General features: G+C 41.6%; 3 protein-coding genes across 3 annotated transcripts in view; 2 read left to right on the top strand and 1 right to left on the bottom strand.

Moving 5' to 3' along the window:
- LOC139932323 (bolA-like protein 2) overlaps positions 1–18,494 on the top strand; it is a 48,648-nt gene that overhangs the window by 14,283 nt on the left and 15,871 nt on the right. The window lies entirely within an intron of this gene.
- ing2 (inhibitor of growth family, member 2) lies at positions 4,359–7,833 on the bottom strand. Its single transcript, XM_071926052.2, has 2 exons — positions 7,571–7,833; positions 4,359–5,803 (listed from the first exon to the last, which is right to left on the bottom strand). The coding sequence occupies exons 1-2, from the start codon at positions 7,713–7,715 to the stop codon at positions 5,106–5,108; spliced, it is 843 nt and encodes a 280-aa protein (XP_071782153.1). The 5' UTR covers positions 7,716–7,833; the 3' UTR covers positions 4,359–5,105.
- On the top strand, positions 10,616–18,146 carry cd68 (CD68 molecule). The gene is made up of 6 exons (XM_071926051.2): positions 10,616–10,758; positions 12,008–12,501; positions 12,955–13,074; positions 14,460–14,529; positions 14,930–15,103; positions 16,422–18,146. Exons 1-6 carry the CDS (start codon positions 10,710–10,712, stop codon positions 16,559–16,561), a joined length of 1,047 nt encoding a protein of 348 aa, XP_071782152.1. The 5' UTR covers positions 10,616–10,709; the 3' UTR covers positions 16,562–18,146.

The raw sequence follows: 18,494 nt of genomic DNA, 5'->3' as shown, positions 1-18,494 counted from the left end.
CCAATGAAATTTGATTCATGAGATTTGATAATGACATCTGACGGAGCTATGGCACGGAGGAGTTCATACTGATGCACATGATGGATGACCAATATTTTTTAAGCCCAAAGTTTATGATTCAATATTTTTGAATTTGATAATTTCCATGACAAAACATCTCCCCAAAAATGTCCCTAGAATTGTATTCTTGTCAGGGTGGAAAAGCCTCTGAAACAGACCATCATGGGACACTAAAACTCTCCATTGAAAGCCATACATTAGATTCTTTTAGGTGGATTAGCAGCTCCTTAAGGCAGGGTGAAGCAGGTTTCATCACAGGTTTTACAGACTGCTGAGTAAAATCCTCCAACACCACACATCTTTATCTGATCAGGGAGGAACCAATGTAAACTGAAATGATCAGCCTGGAAAGTGTGGGCCGAAGCCCCTACAGCGTAATATGAATATGTGTTTCTCATATTGACCTGAGGCTGTGTTTTGTCCAAATGCTCCTAGGTGAGGAAAAGGCTGAGGAATGAGCCTGGAGTCTGCTGCTTGGCGATCACAGGCGGTGCCAGCAGAGTGGTCTTTGGGGTCACAGGGAGCAACAAGTAAAAGTTTTCAGCTTTCTTATTGACTAGAGTGATGAATTAATTCCGGTCTTTTCTGCTGTCGAATAGAGGGGTAGAAAAAGAGACACCTGAAAAAGATAGTTATGATGTGGCTGTAGGTCAGTTCAGTCGTAAGTAAAAGTGAACAGTGTGATAAGGTGGATTTGTTTCCAAATGTAGGTTACTGTGACACAGTAAACTATCTTGTCTTTAGCCCTAGTCTCTACTCCAAAACACTCTGAGTTGTAGCTTGAAAAGAGTCAGCTCAGTTAACCTGAACAAACTGTTAGCTAGCTAATTAGCCAGCAGGCTCATTTAGCAAAGAAACCAATATTTATGTTAACATGCGACTATTAGGCACTACTAACGCTAACGTTGGCTTCTGTTAGATACAGTAGCTAGTGTGCAAATCAGATGTGTTTACAAGACAGTGTTGGTTAGCTGACCAGGTGCTATGGTTAGCTAACTAACAAGCTGACATAAACACAAAATGTATCAGTGCCAAAATGATCAGTTCCAAGTCAAAAACAGCACAGCAATTAACCATGTCTTTTCGCTTCTGTTGAGGTGGCCAAGTTGTACATTTAGAAACACAATCAGCTGTTGACAGCTATTTTTGCCTAAGAGCTTAGACCTCCAATATGGCCGCCAGAGGGTGTGTTACATCACCTGAAAGCCCTCTATACCAAGTTTCAAAAGTTGAGCATGAATTGGCTCTCCTTCTTACAGTTATATTAATTAGTACTGTCCATCTTCCCTCTGACAGACTGAAGGTGTGGGACCCCTTCAAAAGAAACCATAAGAGCATCTCCGGCTATGGGAACCTCAGAATAGGAGTATCCAGTAAAGTGTACATGACCGAGGGAGGAGCCAAAGCCATTCTGCTGTCGGGTAGGAAACAGAGTTAGTTAATTAAAGCTCCTATAAAGGAATGGAAAGAATTGTGGTTTGACAAGACTGAAGTGTGTGTTTGTCATCACACTCAGGTGCTAAAAACCTACTGTGTGTGTGTTTTCTTCTCAGGAAGTGTTTGCATAGGGGTGTCACTTTACAGCTTGTTTGTGTGTGTGTGTTTTCACACTTTGAAATGAGTGTCATGAATTTATGATGCAGTTCCAGGCGCAGTAGGGTTGAACCGATATGGGTTTTGATATTTATTACCTTTAAATCTTACCACATTCATGCCAACCACTTACAAAAAAGGTTTCTTTCAGATTTGGATTCTTGTCAGGGTGGAAAAGCCTCTGAAACAGCATTTATGCTGCCTTCAAATGGGGTCGTGTTTTACCGTGTTCACGAGAAGAGTCCATATGAACGCCCCCCTCCTGTGGTATTCACACTTTGGAAGTGGAAATTTTCTGAAAGCTCCGAGTTCACGAGTCATGTACACGACTTCCCATGTCGTAACCATGAGCTCACGAGTTCCATTTGAAGGCAGCATTAGACCATCATGGGACACTAAAACTCTCCATTAAAATCCAGAGTAATAATAATAGAAACATATTCATGCATACTTGTGTGTTATCTGATCAACACAGCAGAATCTCTCCCATGTTTTTCTGTTGACTTTGATCATCCAGGACAGTTAAGCCTCTGGGACCTGGAGGCATGCAGTGTCCTGTCTGTGCTCTCTCTGGACGCACGTGTCCAGTGTATGATGCCGCTGGAAGGGCGAGGGATCTCCGTGCTGCTGGGCCTCAGCCACAGCCCCGCCCTCATCACCGTCCGGCCCACAGCCCAGACCCTCACCACGACCACGCAAGTCTCCACAGGGGAAGACCTGTTCGGAGAGTCCAGTAGCAGCGAGGAAGAGGACTTATAGGGTGTGCTAGATTAAAGGACAAATCCACCCTCAGATACTCTACTGTTAGATATCAGCAATCTGTGATGTTCAGTGCATTCCAGGAGTTATTTTGTGATAACAGTGTTGTAATTTACTTTTTTGATGTACCCACTTTCCCTCAACCTGCCTCGTCTCCTCTACTCCAGTTAGAGATTTCCTACATTTCCCAGAATGCCTTTCAACAACCTCCAGACAAGAGGCGTGAACTTGTTGCAGCTGTGGGACACCAAACCTGATGTTTACCGTTGATGTTTTAGATCGCTGAAACATTTTCTGCTAATCAAACTCCATTGTAGCGCCAGTTATCCATGGCAATAAAAAAATACACCACCATACAACTAAATGGACCCAGAAATGCAAGACCCATCACCAAGCTAGCTAGATAGCCAGCTAGTTTTGAAACAGCTGTGTTTTAGAGGGTTAGGATTTTTCCTTACAACATACAATAGCTATATTGGTACTTAAAAAGCAAGGTTTTGTTATAAATAATTCTATGGCAAATTAAAATACATGGCTGATAAGCTCTTGGTAAAAATGTATTTTAGCAAGTCGATCGATAAATAAATGTACGTTCTCTACATTTGGTCATTGTAGAGAGCTTACTGATCAGATTGTGGCTTTCTGTTTCGGTTGCTGGCCGGTTTTTACTGCCGATTCAGAGTGGAGGACAAACTCCACTCAGCCAGTAGATCACCACCCAACCATGTAGGGTTAAGGCCCTGACACACCAAACCGACGTCAAAGAACCAGTGGCGACGAAGGCCGACTGTTGCGTCGCCTCACGTCGCCTGCGTCTGGTCCAAAAAGTTGCACTTGAACACACCGCAAAGACTACAGCCGACGGCCAACTAGCACGTATGTTCTGCGCCTGCGTGAGGGGAAATAACCATATGTCTGATAAGAAGTTGCAAATGGCACTGGCGTTGTCAGCCCTTGGTCTTTTGGTTGTGGAAGAAGAAAGGAAGAGGCGGAGGCGAAAAATAAATAATACCGCACTAAATGGGTGAAATCATGAATAACGTTACTCCAGCGACAGGCTCAAGGGGCTTTCCCCCAACCTGTGTCGAGAGCTGGAGATAAATGAAACCTCCGATTTTAAAATTTTCACTCGGCTCTTTCCTGTTCAGTTCCACATGTTGAAGGAATTTATCAGTCCAATCATCCAGAGGCAAAACAACGAACTACCAATCAGAGTGATCTCTCTCACCAACGGGCTCCGACGCCGATTCAACATGCTCAATCGGCCGAAAAGACGCCGACAGGGTCCGACTAGTGCCGACGGTGCGGGACACACAGCAAAAACTAGGGACACCGACGCTTACCGACGGCCCGACATTGGCCGACGGCCGACCGTCAGTTTGGTGTGTCAGGGCCTTTAGGCCATGAAACAAGTGCGCCAAAAGGGACAAATAATAATCTTAAAGGGGAACACTGGTGTCATTTAGAGTTACAGCCCATTTACTACTGTCTACATCTAGTTTACATCCTAGTCATTTTGCAGTGCATGCTGTATGTAATTAGACTTGTTAACATTTACTCGTTTTTTTGTTGTTTGTAAAATACAAACATTACAGTGTCAAACATAGCGAAGATGGCCTACATAAAAAGACATGGATGTGACAATTTTAAGGGATTATTTCCTGAAATAAGGAGAAAACAGAAACTTTGACCAAATCAAATGAAGCTTTTATGTTTACTGTGATGGAATAACTCGCTCTGTAATAGCGGAACTTGTTTTTTATACCGTCCAAAGAATAATGGCGGCAAATAGCTTCTTCTGAAGGGAGGAAGATGAGACAAGATCTCCGACTAGGCTGACTGTGTGCAGAATTGTACGAGAATCCCAGGCTAAAGACCATGCCGGCTTGAAATGTAGGTGGGAGTAAAGGAGAAAAGACAAGGGATTTGTCACTAAATTACTGTATAACTTTGTTTTAATGAATATAAAAAGAAATTTACACAATAGTGATATTAAGCCAGTGACAACATGGAGAATGTCCACAAACATCAAGTCCTACTCCAGTGTCCCATCAACAATCAGCTCCTGAATTTAAAGTCAACCTCACATTTCACGTGTTAAGGTTATTCTCTATAAGCCATACATAGAACTCACTCACCTCATCTCATAATTGTATATAGACAGTCAATGATTTTAAATATTTGAGATCAATTTAGGAATGATGTTTTGTGAGTTGAAATAAAGGACAAACATAACTGTTTTAGCAAAAACAGGAGAACATAATAATGACTATTAGTAGGCTTAACTTTATATTAAATTAGGACCTTGTCCAGAATAAAAAAAAAAGGATAGTAAACCAAAAGATGGTGAGATACTTTCATTCTGTTGTCACACATCCAAAAAATAAAATTGTCTCACAGAAAAGGCTAAACAATACAGTTAGGGGACATGGCAGCTTCAGGCTGATGATTCTTACAGCAACTGGACTCCCCAGACTATAATACAGTTATAGCCAGTGGGAATAATCAGTGATGTAACAGCACAAGTTCGATCACGAGTCCTTGATTAATAATAAGCGCTGCTACTAATAGTGTTCGATTGTGCTCTCACAACATCTTGTGTACTGTTATGAACTACGTTGGATAGTCTTAACCCTCGGGTCGAAGGTCAAGAGCAACCTGGAGAGGAGGAAGGGGCAACCGAAGACCAGTCACTACCTCGACCGGCGGTCTTTTCTGTTCTTGTCTAGGCTTTTGTCCATGGTCTTTTCGTTGTCCCCTCGGCATTTGGGGCAGTACCACTTGCCCTTGGGCTTGTAGGTAAGCCCCACGCAGGAGAAGTGGAACCACTCGATGGGGCACTGGTCGTTGTCACAGCCGATCATCTCGCCGTAAGACACCTGCTCGCAGAGACAGTAGGTGGGCTCGTTAGGGTCGATGGCGAAGTCGACGGGCGAGGCGTCGCGCTCCTGCTTGGCCTTGCGCTTCTTCTTCTTGGCCGACTTGGACTTCTTCTCTCGGGGCTGCGAGACGGGCAGCTCCTCCGCCGGGTCATCCGCCAGGGAGCCGTTGGCCGACGGGTGGCACTCGCGGCTCTCGCTGTTGCGCTGGCGCCGCGGGCGTCGGGTGGAGGCGCGCTCGGGGGCCGGCGACTCCTGGACGCCGGAGCGGCGCTCCGTGGGGACCCGCTCGGCCTCGGTGGGCTCCTGGAGGCACAGGGAGTGGGAGTCCATCTGGCGGGAGCGGTTCTCCACCAGCTCCGTCATCTGGGTCACCACGTGGATCTTCTCGTCGCCCAGCTCCTGGCTGATGATGAGCGCTCGCTGCAGCTGGTTCTGGAGGCGCTTTCGCTGAGCCGCGTCCTGCTCGCCTTTGTATTTCTCAAACACTTCATCCACCTCCTTCAGCACCTCTGGATAATAAAAGATACAAACAGAGAGTGGGGGGTGGGGTTCCACAAATTACTGAAACTGAGTGTGAAGCATGGGAAGGGGCATGTGAGCTGAGTGTAAAGCAGGGGATGCATTGCAAACTGCAATTTTTGATTGGGGCTGTTACTTTATTATTATTTTACTGAAGTCTCATATGGTGATAGGGCTACATACAAAAGCCAGAGACAATCAATTAGTTATCAACAGAGACAAAAAATCAATAGAACACAAAATAAAACAAAGGAACACATGATATGTTTGTTCAACAGCTGTAGAGAATCTCAACTTTCTTGTTGTTACAAATGATATTGTTTAAGGTTGTGCTATAGGTACACAGGTCTGGCTACATTATTTGTAAGATAACGTCCATACATTTAGTTAAAAACCTGGGTTGAAGTCCATCTAAATCTTGCTGTAGGTCAACTACAGACATATGAACGACTTGCTAATCTTTGTCAGTAATGGAGAGGCCATTGACAGGTAAATTGGAGTTAGCCTGGAGGAGGAGGGAGCCTCCACTTCCGCATTAGAATGCATGCCTACAGGAAGTGACGGCAGTCAGATGTTGAAGGGGGTTGCCTCAAAGAAAAAGAACGATTCGCTTTTGCTGTCGACAGTCGACGGAGCAGAGTTGTGGAGCAAGCGTACTGAAAGCACGCTTGGATGTGTAATGTCGCTTAAAAACAATTCAAATTGAACGCGTCGTTGACTCTATAGCTGGCGCTAATGTAAATCTGTCGATAACGTCGTGTAGTTTTTATCGGTAACGGAGGCTAGTTGTAGCCGTTGCACACCCTCCATCAACATGCAACAATGAGGGAAAACAAGCGACTGCAAAGCGAACTACTTTCACGCTGGTTAATACAAATACCCTATCGCATTAATAGGAGAGTTATCGCGTCAAACACATGAATATTGTACATCACAATCAATAACAAGGCGAAAATTAATTGCTGTCGCTGGGAATTGGGTAGCAAAACAAGTTGCTAATCAGCCCCGATACGTTGTTCTCTATCGTAGGAACGCAGCACCAAACTACATTCAAAATCCGGCTGTGTAATATTGCCATGCTCATCGGCAAAGGTTCATACGTGATAACACGACTTAAAACATTTTCCCGAATCATTAGGATTCGATATTGACTTCGGCGTATATCCAACACACCAAGCAGCAGTTGATGTCAATAAAATTCCAACTTTCATAAGTGATTTCCCTGTCAGTCCCACACTCATCTTCCACGAAAATACACCACGGTGGGCGGCAGAGAGCAGTGTGAACCAATTCTAAAAGTTAAGGTTTTGTTACAATACAGTGCTGCTTGTTGGATTATATGAATGCCGAATTTGTCAGTGCACACTACCGATTCATACCAGGTCGTGAGTCGTGTTCTACTGGGCATGCATGTTGACTGATAGAATGAAACGTTAAATTACCTGATTTTTTAACGGACTTTGGCTTGACACATACGAGAGAACGGAATGTATCGGGGTTATGCTAACTGATAGCTGGCTAACTTGGTTTTTTAACACTTAGCTCGTCAATGAAATTATCCAAATTGTAGTCGGTCACATTGGTGTTCATCGAAGCAGATATTAGCACTTACAATCGGCGTTCGGTTTTTGCAAAATGGGAACACAAGCCTGGCGCCTGCTCCACCATTTCAGCACACCCGGTTAGACTGCAGTCCAAACTTGCCAGATTGAAACACACACAGTTGTAATTGTTAATAAACCACGTAAATACCATACCTTGGTACTTTGCATCAATTTCTCGAAGCAGAGAAACATTTCTTTGTATGTCCAGAGGCAGGGACTCCACACATTCCAGATAATCCTCCACATAGTTGACCAGTTGTTGTGACTTCTCGGCGTTTGGATAGTGGTGGCCTAACATCGTTCCTACGATGCATAGAGGCACTAAAAGAATATGGAAGAAATCTGAAAAATGTAGTGTTAAAATCAAATGCTTGGCGACTTTGCTGCTTGCAGGGCAGTTCCAGGCAGCAGTTCACTTCAAACAAAACTCAGGCCACTGCGCATGCGGGAGTATTTTCCTTTTATGGTAATGCACAGTTTCCTCGCGGTCAACGTCAGAGGAGGCGGGCCCAGTCTTATTTTCAGCGTCGGTATTGGCTGAGAGTGACTTCATTATCATAAAGTTTTCCCGGGAAATAAAAAAATGGGGAAATCTAAAACAGTATGTCATAATGAAGAGCAAAGATCGAGCAAAAGTATTATAAGTTTTTATTCTAAGTATAGTTATTACATATATTACATATGTATATATATATATATAGATATACTATTCTTTAGGCTTTAGTGGATTGATTGTGAATGCTGAAACTAAACAAACAACTACACAAATTAAACTGACCATATAAAAATAACTATCATTGTGTTTTGGCAATTTAAAACATTTTAAAGTATTATAACTAGGTCAGGGCTTTTCTCACCTCAACCTCGTGACAATGAACACAACTAGATATTCAAGTTCCTCCTTTAGACCACATATTTCAGATAAGCCTGTAGCTAAACAATTCCGGTGCAACCACCTGCTTGGGTGTGTGTGTGTGTGTGTGTGTGTGTGTACCCAATATAGTTATATGGAGATGCATGTATATATATATATTGAGGGGATGAGTTTTATTTCCTGTTTCTGTGTCACGAGGTGAAGGAATGTCCACATTCTTCTGTCCAATAATGTTAATAACAACATTACTACTACTACTTGTACTTATATACTTCTATCACTATTACTAATACTTCTGCCACTACTACTACTACTACTGCTGCTGCTACTACTATTACTACTACTACTGCTACTACTGCTGCTGCTACTACTATTACTACTACTACTACTGCTACTATTATTACTACTACTACTACTACTAATACTATTACTACTACTACCTCTACTCCTACTACTACTAATACTATTATTACTACTACTACTATTGCTAGTATTATTACTATTACTGCTACTACTAGTAGTAGTACTACTTCTGCTACTCTACTACTACTACTACTGCTACTATTACTACTCCTGCCACTATTACTACTGCTACTACTAGTAGCCTACTACTACTGCTACTACTGTGGGGGTTCTCTCTTCTTGACTGTCTCGTCATGTTGATTGCTGTGTGGTTATTGTTGTGTATTTTTTACCATTGCTGCAAACAAAATTTCCCCTGGGGGAGAATCAAGTTTTGACTTGACTACTACTACTACAAATACTACTGCTAGTACTACTATTATTACTGCTATTACCACTACTACTGCTAATACTACTAGAACTACTGCTACTGCTGCTACTATTACTACGACTACTAATACTATTACTAGATTACTAATACTATTACTATTACACCTAGTAGGTTACTACTGCTGCTCACTACTACTACTACTGCTACTACTGCTACTACTACCACTACTGCTATTACTACAACTACTGCTAATACTACTACTACTACTGCTACTACTAGTACTATTGCTACTACTACTACTGCTGTTATTGCTACTACATCTCCTCGACTAAGTTTAAATGTCTGTGAATGTGAAGAAAGCCTCTTCACTGACATTTATGTTGTGTTGGTGGTTCAGCTTTGGTCATGAAGTGAAGCGAAGTGTTTTTGATACAAGATAGATCACGGAGAACATTAATTTGATGCCCAATTGAACTCATTGCCCAAAATGTCACTTTTTCAGTCCGTCTACCTCCAATCCCTTGACAGTTTCTGCACATTTTCAATATAAATCAAATTAACAAAGCAACAAAGAAGTCAGAAGGCTAGGTTTCCTTTTCCTCTGGTCGAAAATAACACGCAGCTTAACTTATGACCACTCCAGTTTGCTGTTGAGCAATTTCTTGTCTGCCCATGTCTGCTCCCTTTGCTCTGCTATCAACCCCAGTTTCGTTTCCTGAGCTGTTCATACCAGTTTTCAAGTTATAGAATAAATTGCAGGACTTCCGGTCACGGCTTTCAAAATAAAAGCCCCACTGAAGCCTCAACTTTGCCTTGATCTTTGCCTCTTTTCCCTTCTAAAATCAAGATCAGTCAGTTTGCTCTCTTATGAACAACCAGGAAACCAAACAGCGTTGATGTCCAATGTTCTTGTCTTCTTTTTTTTACTGGATAAAATCTAAATAGGTCCACCCAGAGAAAGTCAGCATCTCTATTTTCTCATTTTTGGCTATGGCGGCTGAAAAGTGAATGAAGGGGTTGGGCATTTAAAAAAAAAAAATCTCTCACAAATCACTAAGTTACTATAGTCTTATTACGCAATAAACTGTTGTGTTGATTCATGCTTTACTTTGTTTATGCACTTTAAAAGTTAATTAAAGGTTTTTTTTTAACTGTCCTTTTTGCTTTGCATGGGAAAGACAACAGTTACAGGACAGCAAAGTGGCAATGACAAACTGACAGACCAACAGTTGTGTGCAATTAATATATTTTCCAGCTTCCAAGTACTGATAACTCAACATCCCATATAACCAGCAGGGTATAATTAGCACAGCTAAGCATACAATGCATAAAGTTCAAAGATGTAACAATGTCTATTTTTTAAAACAACTCATAACATTTACTCAGGTACCTTTTACACTAGTAATTTTACTTCTACTACGTAACATTTTAGCAGAGTAACTGTACTTCTACTTGAGTAGGATTCTTTGAGGACTAGTGATGCTCTTATTTTGAAGGCTAAGTCGCCTTACTTCCCGTCACATTCCGACTATTTCTGACAATTTGACGCAGCTGGTTTTTATCAAGCGAACGCAGCGCTGCTTTAGTTCCACATTCAGCTCTAACCCCAGACTGGTGGTGGTGTTTCTTCTTTACACGACAACTGGCGCAGTAAGCTAGTTATCCTTAACTCATCAGTTGTCACCATGAAGAGGGCACTTCTGTTACTTTGCATTGTTTGCTCTGCTGTCTCAGGTAAGCCACACGCAAATTACTTCGTAAAAACTGAAACCATTTTGTAAAGGTGTTTCAGCAGGTTAGTGGTGAACTGTAACGGTATATAGACAAATAAGTCCGCTCCAGTACATTTATTACAATATTATAAGATATTTAGGTCCACTCGGACAACTTTTAAGAATTAATTAGCCTATTTAAAAAAACAGGCTGTTAAATTTTTTCTATTCAGCCGTTAATGCACATTCTCACCTTCGTGCCGTCGACTAATGCACACCATGGTGGGAAATATTGTCTAATAGAGGTCGTGTGTATTCTGACGAATAAAGGCAGCTTTAGCACTTTTTCTGCACACAGGCTATAAATCAAAACCCTCGGTTGTGTTATTGACAGCTCACCCTGACTTCCTGGGTTGTGTAGAGAACAGAGATTTCCGGAGTCTTTCGGCAGTATAAGCAAGTTACAGGTCTGAGTCACATGTTTGCTGGCAGACAGGAGGGCTGTTTTTTACTGGCAGAGTAAAGGAAGAATCCTTTCCAGTTTGTGCTTTTTAACCCATTAAGGGCTAACGCGTAACCCCAAGCTCCAACTCCAATGTTGTAATAAAATACAGTATTTAAAAAAATAAATAAAAGTATGCCTACAACCAGTCAGTTTACCCACCTTCTTAGTTGTAGAATAGAGCTTATTCACCTTTTTAGGCTCATATGAAGTCATACGAAGAAGGGGTCTTTTAAAGTATAACTGCATGCTTTTATGAAAAATATAATTGATTCTTGCTCATATTGGTGGTTGTTTGCCTTATGATGATCACCGAAGTTTGCCCACATTTTTACCACTACATTCCTGCTTACAACTCCAATCCAGCTGCAAGCCCTCCATTCAGAGCACAGTCAGTAAATATGAGTGGTCTGTATCCTGTTGGCGCATCTTTCTGAATGCTGGGTTAGGACGTTTCAGTTACCTCTGCTTCACCCTGTAGATATAAGCTGTGTACTGAAAGCACAAGCCAAAGCGTGCTGTGGTCTTGTGTACTCAGATGAAGCCTGGGGCAAAGTCTAGATACGAGAGATATCAGTTGATGTCAACACGTAAAGTAGTTAGACTATTAAACACAGCCAATCTACTCAGACGCTCAGCTACACAGTGTCATTCTCAGTCTTTGTTTAAAAACCCTCATGTGCAGCCAGTTCAGAGGTCAGGTTTTAGAACATTCTCAGATGGCGGCATGCATTGTAATGCACTGGCTCCTCTCTCTTTTCAACTGAAGCGCTGTCATCTGCTGAAGACGGAAAGAGAAACAAACCTGCTGCCAGCCTGTCCCCTGCATCTGAGTTTAGCACCCTCAAGCCTACAACTACCACCCCAAAGCCTACAACTACCACCCCAAAGCCTACAACTACCACCCCCAAGCCTACAACTACCACCCCAAAGCCTACAACTACCACCCCCAAGCCTACAACTACCACCCCAAAGCCTACAACTACCACCCCAAAGCCTAAAACTACCACGCCCAAGCCTACAACTACCACCCCAAAGCCTACCACCCCCAAGCCTACAACTACCACGCCCAAGCCTACAACTACCACCCCCAAGCCTACAACTACCACCCCCAAGCCTACCACCCCCAAGCCTACCACCCCAGCACCTCCTAAACCTACACCCCCTGCCAACCTGACTGTGGGAAACTACAGCTTGACAGACAAAGGTGGGATCTGCCTGATGGCTCAGATGGCCGTGCAGATCCGACTGGTAACAACCAAGGTACATGTCAGCGTTCATAATAAACACAACACACGACAAAAGTCTTAAAGGTGCCTTAAGTAATCTATTGAGCTCTATAGATGACTTCTAATTGCAGCAACATTGATAGAACTTGTCTCCTCCACAAAACTCCGGCTCAGCTCAAAGTAAAGCGATTTTCTCAATTCCTGAAAATAGATACGCTATATAAACCTGCAAAGTCTCGGCAGGATGCTGACGATGTTTTTATGTAAGTTTTGATTTCCTCATTGTGGCGTGTTTCGATGACTGCGGAGGGTTAGATTTTGTGTCATCTTCGTGTCATAAGACTATTGCTGCCCCACCCTACAAAAGCAACATGATTTATCTCGTGGACGGTGCGACTGCATCCTTTCAGTACAAGGTGGTCGTCCAGTGTGCCTGAATTAATCATGTGTATGCATCCCATGATTGATTCCTCTGTTTGTCTTTCAGTTGAATGGAACCTTCATTGTTCAGCCACAGTTGACAAAAGCAGAAGGGAAGTGTGAGGCACCTAAAGCCAACCTTACCCTTACCTTCAAAGAAGGCGCCATCACCTTCATGTTCAACAAGGTACTTTTGATTTCCTAGAATTGTAATAAATTTGGTATTATTACAATAATGAGAGCATGTGGCGATCAGGTCAGCCCTGTTTCACAATACCACATCTTATCTTTGACCTAATTATACGGATTTGGCATTCTACACAAGGCCTTGAATGATTAATTAATTAATACAACGTACGACATTTATGTGACATTTATAATAACCAACTCATTCAGCCTTTTGATCAATAGCAAATTGTTAGGCCTGTAATTTCATATGGGAACTGGAATCAGTGAAGAACTGTGAAGAAAAGGGAAGTATGGTTGACAGATCTATTCTTATAGCATGTGACAGGGAAACTTTGGCCTTGTGGCAAAGTGATGAATCACGTTAGAGAGATGTGACCAAATGTTGTAACATTGCCTGTCCCCCAATGTGTATATGCTATACCTCAAAACACCACTCTGTTACAAATTCATCACACTGTCGCATACCACAAGGCTTGTGTGATTAATCCCATGCTTTTCCAAAGTTACTCTCCAGATCTACAGGATGTGAACTTTTAAAGGTGCTACATGTAGCATTTTTAAATTTATCAGTGTCAAATTAATTGTGATACCTTGGTATACTTAACGTAAACAAATGAGACCATGGCCAATTGGCTGTGTCCAAATAATGTCTGAATATATTACAACCAGTGTAGAAAAACTTGCCAGTAGGCTAATTTAGCAAGGCAGCTAATGTTAATGTTAACATGTAACTACTAGCCACTGCTAACGCTAGCTCCTACTAGATACGTTAGCTAGTGTACAATCAGATGTTTTTTACAGTAAGATTATGATAGTTAGCTGACCAGATACTATGGTTAGCTAGCTAACAAGCTGACCTTATCTAGACACTAAATCAGTGGTGAAATGATCAGTTCCCAGTAAAAAACAGTACAGAAATTAACCATGTCTATTGAATGCTGCTGAGACAGCCGAGTCATAAGTTTAGAGATCAAATCAGCTGTTCACAGCCTGTTGCTCAAGAGCTGTGGACTTAGAATATGGCCATTTGACAACGTGTCACATCACCTAAAAGCCCTCAATTATTAGTGCTATTGTTTCTCAAAACTTTTATGCTTTACGAACATCACCCTCTTCCTGTTTTGTGCTGTAAAGCAATCCAGCAGATTTCCCGCCAAATCCGACCCGGTGCCACTCAATGTCAAATACAGTGTAGAGGCCAGTAGAGCCTGCCAGTCTTCTCAGTGATGGTCTTGTTTGTTTACAGTAATTATACTAATATATCAGAATTAACATGGTAATGATGTATTGATGTTAAAATGCTACACGTGGCACCTTTAATGACCTAATCCTATTTGAAACCTTGGTGACAAGCTGTCCCTTTTTTCTTTTTTTCCCCTCCAGAGTGCTACCGAAAAGGCTGTCTATGTCAACACATTGTCTTTCAAATTGTCCTACCCCTTCAGCTCTGGAGGTAAGTCAGTGGACCACCAAGCAAAGTGTGTCAAGACCGGCTGGGTAAATGCTGTGGAGCACACATATTATCGCCACATATTATTTACTGCCAGTTCAAAGTTGACATTTTAGATCAGGTCATGTCAGCCGTTCATTTGCATTTATATTTCAACTGCAGGTGGTTGTTGCGCAAGACTGGCAAATATTAACATTGTGAGAAGCGTTTGAGAATCACCAGGCGGTGCTACATGAACTTCCTTGTTTGTGTGTCTCTTTCCAGCTATATATAGACACAATCTGTTGAATTACTGTCAAGCACCTGATACCAGTAACAACTAAGCTAGTTTCAGCTTTGCAGACTAGCAAGCTTGGATATCTGATCATTAGCATTCCCTTGTTGCTTTGTTTCAATGTTGCAGGTAATGCCGTTTACACTGCCAAGAACGAGTCAGTGCATCTCTTTGCTGCCAAGATTGGACACTCCTACTCCTGCAAGAGCGAATCACTTTACATGGGGAACGGACTGTACCTGGATGTCACTCAAGATAGGATGCAGGCCTTCAATCTGACCAAAAGCAAGGAGTTTGGTTTGCGTAAGTGTTCTCTCATTAAAAAATATTGGCAACAGTTTCATATAAATAAATGTCCATTTTTCTACTCTATCACTGATTGATATAACACATTAGTGATTATACCTATATCCAGTTCATGAAAAAAATGTACATTTACTGTTCTAAAAACCTGGTGTTTGGTAGCTCTTTCTTGGGAAAAATCCTCTGCTGCACAGGAAGTGATGCATTTTTGGTTTGTTTGTAATAAACAGAAGAAGAACTGGGTAGTTAGCATGAGCAGCATTAGCCACCATGGCTGAACAGACAAAGAAAAGAGTGCCACTTACAGAAACTCTGCCAACGATAGGCACACAGAGTCTCTTAGATTTGGGAGATACATAGAGTAGAGGTGTCAGGTTACAATTATGAAACAAACAAGTTTGGTCAGGCCAACAAGGAAGTAGAGACATTTGTATTTACAAAGTCTCCACTATGATTCTTCCACTCCAACATCTGATTATTAAGTAGATAATAAGTAATCAATAAGGGTGGATCTATACTTTCATCACATGGGTGTCAGCTGGGTGTGGTAAGGTTCGGTTCTCTCCATACCTTAGCCTCAGTGAATCCAAATTTGATCTTGTAGTTTTTCTCATTATAATGGAGAGTAAAGATCAAGCAAAAATCACTAGAAATCTATTGGAAAGACAATTCTAAAAACTACCTCCATGTTTGGCAGCTGTATTTTGTTATCCCATGAAGGGGGATGTAGGCCTAATGTATTAATCATGATGTTGGTCACAAATATTGGTTGTTACTGAAGTGTGTGTCTGCTGTTGTGAATCATACTACCACAGTCAAGGGCAATTGTAGTATTACACAGGTAGCTGACCAGCGCCATCTGCAGGCCAGTAAGGGTTGCCACCACAGGTTCAGCAATCAAACGGCACTCCAAGACATGCACAGTTTAACAGTGACTTCATTGACAATTCTCGATGCTTGCCAGCGTTGCTGCTGCCTAAAAATCATTAAAAAGAAAATCGCCTATCAGGGAACACCCAGGACCAATGTTTCCTCTAAACTGATAATTTGGTGACTTATAAAGTAATAATAATAGCATCTTGTCAGTCCCTTCAACTGAATCACATAATCAATTTATCACATTGACCAAATAATAATTGAAATAAAGAAATTTGGACTGCTGATATGTGGATATCAGCAGGTTTAGAAGTTTTGGTGTTGAATGATATTAGATGCAGGGAGTTTTCCATAGGGTTTAGTGGATTGTCGTCCACGTTTCATCTGTTTTTATCAGTTGTCAGACGTAAATTTGATATCTGTGTGTGTGTGTGTGTTCCAGCTGACCAGTGTGTCGCTGACCAGCCGGACTACCGCGTGGCCATCGCGGTGGGAGTGACGCTGCTGGTGCTCATCGTCATCGTGGTGGTGGCCTACCTGCTGGGCCGCAGGAGGAGGACAGACGGCTACCAGTCTCTGTGAACACGCCCGGCAGAGGCCACCCAGAGGTCACTCCCATGATACGCCAAAGTCAATAAGATAATGATCATTCTCAGGGGCTAAGGGGCACTTCCACTCAAAATGTATCTACCAATTTTCGTCTTGCTTTACCATTGTTACTGTTATTAACAGTGTTTTAGCAACCTGTTACTAAATACTTGGATTCGACTGTTAGGGGTTTTTGAAGGCTGATACTGACATCAATATTTTGTGTATTTAAGCTGCCAATAGCCGATATTTTGTGCCAATCTTTAAATTTGACCGTTTTCATGCCAAGAAAACTCCAAAAAGGAAAAATATTCAATGTTTCCCACAGATTTGTATTCTTGTCAGGGTGGAAAAGCCTCTGAAACAGCATTTAGACCATCATGGGACACTAAAACTCTCCACTGAAACCCAGGATGATGATACCAATATATACATACATACAGACATATTATACTTGTGTGGAATCTGATTATGTCTCATTGGAATCAATTCAGGTTAAGGGCTTCCCATAGACAACCAGTGTAGCATTGATCAATTCTACAATAACTATGCAATCAATCAAACTGCATTATATCCATCATATCAGAGGTGAATGACACTGACTGGCTGGTATCCCAGTTTTTTTTTTCAGATTATTGTTTGGGCATTGTTTACTGGAAGAGAGAGAGAGAGACATAGGGAAATTCGAACCCACTATCTTGCGGTTACATGATACGTGCCTTAGCCAACCTTAGCCATGTATGAGTAAAATACAATAAAATGAAGGGATTTGAAAGTGGGAGCTCAAAACTCCACCTCCTCTATGGTTGATAACCTAACCTACTAACAGAAAGACCTAAGTCGAATTTTACCATCTTTCCTATTTAGGCTTAATTACATGGAGCTTGTGTGTACAAATACATTGTATAGTGCTTTCTAATTCTCCATTCTTTAAGCACTAATTCTTGTGTGTTTTGTTATTGTTCTGTTGTTTTTTTTCTCCCAAAAAGGATCAAGTCATCTTGCATGTATGGCAACTTCAAAATGGAAATATTTGAGAAATTGCAAAAAGGGGAATTTATCCAATCACTGTTACTGTAGAAGAACTGATTATGCTCATTATGTTTGCATTCTAGGTAATCAGTACAAAGGGAATATTTGGAGCATGTTTTGTATAAGGGATTGTTTTTGCGTGGTTGACTTTTAATGCACTGATTGCTTGCATATATCCCACCTAATTGCCTCATCTTTCACATGCAGCCCACGCTGCATATTGGTGAAAATAATCATAGTTTTTCTGTCATTGTCGGCTCATGAAGTAGAGATTTAAAGAGAGTAAGTTGGAGAATTGTCAATTGACGCTCATTTTGTCTGTGTAGAATTGAATACAGGACACAGATTCCCCCGGTCTACTTATGGAGAACAGTTTATTTTGCTCCTCAGTAGTGTAGTTACAGATTCCAGCTATGAGGTTATGCTGTGAAATTGATAATTGAATTGAAATGAGGGACGTAATGTACAGTCTTGACACCGTGTATCAGCACTTTTACATGTTGTAAACCTCACATGCCAATAAAGATGAATGTATTTCTAAATGTCATTGTGTGTGTCTTTCTCTTTGCTGGGTAGTGAATCTTACAAACTCATAGATTCCTTGTTTTTTTTCACAAAGCAAGGAAAAGCAAAGGCAAAGACTGGCCTTGAGATAAAAAGCCAATTATAAATTAGCCTATGTTTATTTTTTTAAGTATAGCCTCACAATTCATGCTGATAACTGTTGGACCATATTTCTGAACTCTATGTGCTTATAATAAGGGTCTTGAAGTTTTAGGGAAGCATTGTACTCTCCATACCTCAGCCTCAGTGAGTCCAAATTTGATCTTGTAGTTGTTATCAGTAGTAAAGATCAAGCAAAAATGGCCAGAAATCTCTTTGGAAGCCAAATCTA

Source organism: Centroberyx gerrardi, chromosome 23 (assembly GCF_048128805.1).
Source record: "Centroberyx gerrardi isolate f3 chromosome 23, fCenGer3.hap1.cur.20231027, whole genome shotgun sequence".
NCBI lineage: Eukaryota > Metazoa > Chordata > Actinopteri > Beryciformes > Berycidae > Centroberyx > Centroberyx gerrardi.
Note: the sequence above shows the minus strand (reverse complement) of the source record. Positions and strands in the feature narration are given on the sequence as shown.